At 39.8% G+C, this 7,500-nt stretch overlaps 1 protein-coding gene across 3 annotated transcripts in view; it reads right to left on the bottom strand.

Moving 5' to 3' along the window:
- Nucleotides 1-6,718: 6,718 nt before the first annotated feature.
- LOC125039175 (caspase-1-like) overlaps nucleotides 6,719-7,500 on the bottom strand; it is an 8,398-nt gene continuing 7,616 nt past the window's right edge. For all 3 annotated transcript variants that reach the window (XM_047632951.1, XM_047632952.1, XM_047632950.1), the window contains exon 8: nucleotides 6,719-7,477. In XM_047632951.1, coding sequence (XP_047488907.1) covers nucleotides 7,386-7,477 — 92 coding nt within the window. In that variant the 3' untranslated portion in view covers nucleotides 6,719-7,385. The remainder of the gene's footprint in view (nucleotides 7,478-7,500) is intronic.

Raw genomic sequence — 7,500 nt, 5'->3', positions numbered from 1 at the left:
TACACAAATGCAATAAACAAGCTATAGAAGTAATACAAAATTATTTCAAGTACTACATTGAATTTAATAATTTAATGATATGCGACCGAATGACGCACTAATGAATGATGACGTGAAACAATTCGCGACCGAATTTTCTCGGGAAAAAAAAAAAATTCTGCCGAGGTAACATGTTAAGCTGCGCATACAGACTTCAATTTACGGGGGGGGGGGGATCTTTACCCTAATTTGCCGTAATTTATGAAGCGAAATGAGCTGGGAAAATATTAATAACCCACTCTATCTGCGAGTCTGTGATGGGCGCTCATGCAATGCCCTACGGGTATTTATCATGAATCACAAATCGATGGGATTTACCCCAAACATGGCAGCGACGTCAAAGGAGTGAGCGGGTTGTGATTAATAAGCGAATCACGATTCTAGCTTAAGCCCTAGTCCTACATTATTCAAGGAACAGTGGGTCACACCGGCTCAAAAAGTTGCCGAACGAACTAACGTCGGAGCGCGGATCGTTAGGCATATACGCAACCCCAAGTAATCAGGCATTATGACACTATGATAAGGGGAAGATCCCTGGCGCTATATAAATGTAAATAATTCGCGTTGCAAGCTCCGCTCTGGCGCCGATAGAACGTGTCACCAATGAACATTGTAACGGATGCTACGCGTTATCCTATAATGTAACAATCTCGAAAACAATATACAGGAAATGCCAGCGGTTCTCACATTCATTTCACCGTGTCAATCACTCAGAGTGAAAGTGGGGTCAGGTCACACAGCTGTTCCAAGCAGATGTTACTGATAGGTTTCACTCGGAGGTCAGGTCAAGACGGGAAATGGGTAGTGAGAAAATGATATTGATATGTTGTTCATGAAAACAGTAAAATCATGAACGCGCTAAATTCGTTGCAATTGAAACAACATACTCTCTAATCACGAGAAACATTAAACAAATACGTAATAAATGAAAGACATTCCTATTGTTTGAACCCATACCGTGATCACACAGTAATGTGATATGAGGTCAGCAATGGAGAGCGTACCATTTGCTGTCAATGATCACTTTAACCTAACAAATCCAGCGTGAGCGTAACTGCACATACAGCTTAACACATTTAGGGGGAAGATAAAATAAAGGAAAAATGGCCCAAATATGTACTCACAACAGGTTCTGAAAACTTTTGCGTGTATGGGAGCGACTGGTCCGAACATAACCAGATTTCGGAGACTGTGAGTCCATTGTTGTGTGCCAAAAGGACACAACGAACCACCCTGCCACTAGAATGTAAAGGTTCTTAAGATGAACACCTTTAAACAGTGATAAACAGGAGTGATAGCCAACGTTAGCACAGCTCACAACACAGTGATTCGGACCGATCTACACGCGCGATACACGTCTTCAATTGGGGGCGGGGGGCTGGAGCCAGCCTGACCCGACAAGCGGTCGGCAGGAACTCTCTGAAGTACTGGTGGGTGGTGTGGGGCACGCCCTGTTAGAGCTTGCCACGTGGGAGCTATTTATACATACTTATATTGGAGCTAGCCACGTGGGAGCTATTTATACATACTTATATTGGAGCTAGCCACGTGGGAGCTATTTATACATACTTATATTGGAGCTAGCCACGTGGGAGCTATTTATACCTACTTATAGTATGTGTGTGTGTGTGTGTGTGTGTGTATATGTGTGTGTGTGTGTGTGTATATATGTGTGTGTGAATGTGTGTGTGTGTGTGTGTGTGTGTGTGTGTGTGTGTGTGTGTGTGTGTGTGCGCGTCAGGGGCATAAGAACCGTGGGGACAAGGGGGGGAATTGCCCCCCACACTTTGTTCAGAGAGGGGGCAAAGGCGGCATTTTGCCTTCCCCCCATTTTTTGACATCAGAAAAATCGAAGGACGTTTTTTTTTTTTTCACAGACCTGTTATGAAAAAGATACGTCAACTGATGACCAAGTGCTGGCAAGAAAGTACAACTGACGAAGGGATAACCGCATCAATAACTGTGAATTCAAAGTGGTTCAAAACCATCGCTGGGCAACACTGTGAAACGAGAGGAGTAATTCTTTGTCACCTTTGTCATTCATGTCATCGCAAGGGATCCCTTACAACAATCCATACTTTTGAGTCCACATTTACAACTACTTGCTTTAGCAACTGGAAAAAAAACAACAGAGAGGATGACAGAACTCGATCTGTCACAGGGAGTCACAAGTCACAGGCTGAAAACAGACACCTATAAATAAGCTCCTCGGGAACCAGCATAAATCTGACCAAGAAAACCGAAGGCATTCCTTCTTAGGCAGAGGCTTGCTATAAGAGGACACAGAAGCAGAGGGGAATCATTGGCAGCTAATGAAACTAAGATCCGGTGACGCTGATCCTAAGCACCTGTGGTAGACTTGGGTTCCAACTACACATCTCCTGAGATTATTGATGAACGCATAACTTTGATAGGACATCCTGTTTCACGTGATATTGTGAAGAAAATCCAAGAGAGTAATTTTATGCAGTCATTTGAGGCAGTGGACAGTTCTTCATATCGATTCGCTGGGATGACAACATGAAAACTCACATACACTTGGAATGGTCAATGTTCCCAGCGTAACCAATGAAACCCTATGGATTGTCCTAAAAGATGTAGTAGTCCGTCTTGTACTGCCATTAGAGCACTGCCGTGGACAAGGGTAGACGGAGCTGCAAATATGCAGGGAAGAATAAAAAGACTTGCAACCAGGATAATGAAGGAAAACCCTTTAGCACTGAAGATGAATGCAGCCTCTGATACACTATCAGTAAATCTCCAAGCTATAAAGATCTCAGTTCATGATGCTACCAAAGCTGTAGAGCTTGCCATAAAATACTCTGCTGATCTTCGGAGTGATAAGTTCAGTATCTTCTTCAGAGATGTTCAGAAGGCTGAAGGAGACATTGAGGAAATAGAAGAACCAAAGTTACCAAGAAAAATGAGATAGATACCCAACTTGATGATGGCAGTGTAGCAGCATACTTCCCATCAGATAATGAGAAACATTATTGCACTCAGTACTGTGAAGTACTAGATTTTATTAACTGTGAACTCGGTGATCGTTTTCAGAGTGCCAGCGACAACATTCTTCATGAAATGGAAACTATAATAATAACATCAGCTAATTAAGATGTAGAAGCAATACCATGAACTCCAAAGACTTTGATTTGAAGAAACTTACCCATGAACTTGCCATGCTTAAAACCTCCGTTGGAGAAGTAGGTGGTCCTAGTAAAGTGACTACCACAGCTACAGTAATTGACGCCTTGCAGTCACTGGAAAATTATCCTGTTGCTGCTGCCACGGTTTCTCAACTAATAAACACATAAAGATCTATCTTTCCGTCCGAGTAACCACAGCCACATCATAAAAGGAGTTTCTCAAATCTTCGTAGGGTCAAACGCTATCTTCGGCTCACTATGTCTCGAAATAGACTATTATAATAACGCCTTGCTCCTGCTTGCCCATGAAGGTCTGACATATGAACTCTAAACAAAACAAATTGTCATAGATTTTATCAGAAAGAATAATGGCATATATCATTGTATTAGGACAATTAACCTATTGCTGCGGCAGATTTTGTTTTTTAAGCATATATTTTACATACTTTAACAAATTATTCTTGTCCATTGCCCTCCCACTTGTTAGGAGGTTTCTACGCCCCTGTGTTTGCTTGTTTTTGCTTATTTATCTGTTTGTGTGTGCGTGTGCGTGTGTGCAAGCATGTGTGTGCATTTGAGTTTATGTGTATGTTTGAGTATTTGAGTATTTGTCTGAGTGTATTTTGTTTGTGTTTGTTTGTTTGTACCTGTTTATTTTTTGGGGGTCATGTTTGCGCATATTTTTAACGTGTGTTTGTTTGTTTGTGTATATTTGTTCGTTCGTATATGTTTGCATCAGTGTTTGGTTATGCGTGTGTGTTTGTACGTTTGTTTTAGTGTGTGGGTTTGTGTCCGTTTATGTGTGCTTGTTTGTTTGTTAGTGTTTGTGTGAATATTTGTTTGTGTCTGTAGATTTGTTTAATTTGTGTTTTTTGTATCATTAACTGAGTGTTTTCGTGTGTTTGCTTGTATGTGTTTATGTGTCTATGTGTTTATGTGTCTATGTGTTTATTAGTGTAATTATTGTGTGTGTGTGAGTGTGTGTGTGTGTGTGTGTGTGTGTGTGTGTGTGTGTGTGTGTGTGTGTGTGTGTGTGGGCGTGTGAGTGCGTGTGCGGGCGTGTGCGTGCGCGCGAGTGCGTGTGTGGGCGCATGCGTTTTTTTTTTTTTTTTTTTTTTAATGTGCGTATATTTGTGTATGTGTCTATTTGTGTTTGCATTTGTTTGTGTGTTTGTGTTTTTATCGTGGGTTTCTCGTGTGTGCCTGTGAGTTCTGCATGTGTTGACGCTTTTGTCTATGCATATATGCATGCGTATGTGTATGTACATGTTTATGTGGGTCATGAAGTGTGCATGTGTGTGTGTGTCTGTCTCTATGAGTCAGCGTGTGTGTGCATATGTTTGTGGTGTGGAGTAAATAGCAGATTACATATTCAAAAAGGTATTTCACCCGTTGAGGCAAATTTTCACATGCCGTATGTTGTAGGATTAGTTAGTGCTGGCAGATGATTGCACATTTATTTTAATACTTAAGGGCATTCTCACTTTCTTATTTCTTTCTCCAAATCAAGTAGGGCTTAGCTCCTTGGCTTAATGTCTTCTGATCCAGCTGTGGAATGATGGCTGGCATAATGGTTTATGAAGATCTGCTGCTGAGTTCCTCTGATATCAACACGTAGTATCCCACTAGGACAGCATTATCCAGGCCAAAATGCTGCCCACAGAAACCACAACTCTGTTGGACAAGCTATTATAGTAAATGAACTGGTGGATCTGTAGTACTGAGCTTGTCGTAGAAAAAGATTATCCTAGAACTTCATTGGGACCTCAGCCCTGACAAGTTCAAATGGACTTTCATAGCAGGCATTGACTGTCACACCCTCCTCAGGAATGAACCCCATTGGTGATCCCTCTGAAATAGGATCCCTCTGCATCCCACTGTTCAACCGCTGCAAGAAGTGCCTTCTTTGTCTTCTTCGCTGGAAGTCATTAACATTCCTGGGATACAGTGTATCTACTGATGGTATATCTGCACCAGCTGATAGTGTCCTGGCAATCAGCAGTGTTCCTAGACCACTGAACAAAAAAATAAAAATAAAAATCTTTGTTACCTTAGTCAAACTATTACAGGTGGTTCATACTAGAGTGTGAAAACATCTTTAATTCCCTTGACCAGATGCTGACAACACCAAAGAATGAACAGCATGTGTTCCTTGACTGAACACAGGAAGCAGACAGGGCGTTTTAAAGTTCAAGGTGACCTATGAATCTGCTGCAGTGCTAGATTTCCCTCATTCAATAGCAGAACTCAACATTGCATGGGTCAGCTGCTTTGGGTTATAAAAAAACCCAAAAAACTTATGACTGACCAGGGGACCCAATTGAGTCTGGTGATTGATGTCTAGAATATATGTACTGGCATTGCCAAAACGATTGTTGAGCATCCATCACCAAACCTTATGATAAAACACCTGCACCATCAGATAAGGACAGCCCAGAGGAACCACTGGGCATTAGAAATATACTACGAGAGGAGACTTGGCTGTGGAAATCATGTATGGCAAGATGCTATGACTACCAGGAAAGATTGTCTCAGAGCCAGCATCTCCCCCCATTTTATGGTGAAAGTCTGGTATGTTCAACATCCATTACAGCTTCATTGCACAGACCCTTACCTAGTATAGTGAAACACCAAGTGATACCAAGCAGATATCAGAGGAACTCAGCAGCAGATCTTCATAAACCATTATGCCAGCCATCATTCCACAGCTGGATCAGAAGACATTAAGCCAAGGAGCTAAGCCCTACTTGATTTGGAGAAAGAAATAAGAAAGTGAGAATGCCCTAAGTATTAAAATAAATGTGCTATCATCTGCCAGCACTAACTAATCCTACAAAGTTATATTACTGTCAACCTCTCTCCTTGAGAAACTTCCTTATCTTACCCTCTAATATCTGTTTTATAACCTGCCTTCATCTACCTGGAAATTCACAATTTACTTATTTAATAAAAAAAATCAACTCATTGACTTCCTCCATCCATCTTCTCAAAGCTCCTCAAAACACCCACTCTTAATCATGTACAATCTCTAATATTTTAATAGTCTGGCACAGTCAAAAAGTGCAGGTAAAACAGTAAGCATATGCACTTATATAGAGAGCCTATGAAAAACTACTAAAGAGATGTATCAATAAAAAAAATCAAAGAAAATGATGAAGGGGTTATAAACATTTTATTTTAGTTTCCCCAGAAATAATCAGAAAGAGGGGGGGGGGGTTAAATGGCCTTGTCATTGGTACAACCATATTTTTAATTGTTGTTGTAAATAGTGAATGAGAGCATGAAAACTTGGATAATTACCTTTACTTTTATTTTTTTGGAAGTTTCTACCTTGCCCTGTTTTCAATCCCCAAAATCTTGTTGATGGCACTTGGCAAAACTCCATGATAATAAACAAATGCAAGGATATATTACAGGATACTGGGTAGGAAGTTCAGTGAAGGAAGAAGTCTTGAGGAAAGATTTTGATGAGAAATTGTTAAGAAACATCCCAAGGTTTCAAATTGAAATGAGGTTTTACTAAAACAAAATAATATTTTTTATTTAATAATCTTTTATTAGAATTTGATTTTTTACATCACAGGTATGAACATACATTCATATAAAATATGTAAAATATTACCTGTACCAAAAAGTAAGAAACATATATTCTTCCCGTTCTTACAAAACCTGACCATATCAGTGAAATTGAAAGACAAACTACAAATGCCTTAGGAATATGAAACAACAAGGTACTTTAAGCCTGAGAACTGTAACTTACAGGCATAGCTTGAGGCTAAACGAAACACAATTGTTGGGAGTTTCGTTATAAAAATGTCAAAATTGTGCAATGAATGGGTTTATGTTATGTTAGTTACACTAACTGTATAATGTGGTGGTGAGCCTTAACAATTATCTTTGAAAGAACTCACTGAATATTGGGTTTTATAAAGTGTGCATGATGTTTAAAATAAGAAGTGTTGGACATATAAATATACTTGATCTGTATATATATATATATATATATATATATATATATATATATATATATATATGTATATGCAATTTTGCAATTATCATTAGAAGAACAGTTAGAACACTTTCCAGGTTTTGTTCAAGAGCCAGTTCGAGGGAGGCTGCTGTGTTTGTGAGCACCCACTGACACCTGGGATACACCTCCCCCTCTTCCTTCATCCATCCTAATGGACGGTTTCATTGGGTTTAGTTAATAGAAGATGGTGTCAAATATAATTTTGCTGTAAGAGTTGACTCAATAAAAGCTGTCTGTTTTTTCCCGTGAAGTAATGGCTGGGCTGAAAACAAGATCATAAGTTAA

This window comes from Penaeus chinensis, chromosome 26 (genome assembly GCF_019202785.1).
Source record: "Penaeus chinensis breed Huanghai No. 1 chromosome 26, ASM1920278v2, whole genome shotgun sequence".
Taxonomy (NCBI): domain Eukaryota; kingdom Metazoa; phylum Arthropoda; class Malacostraca; order Decapoda; family Penaeidae; genus Penaeus; species Penaeus chinensis.
Note: the sequence above shows the minus strand (reverse complement) of the source record. Positions and strands in the feature narration are given on the sequence as shown.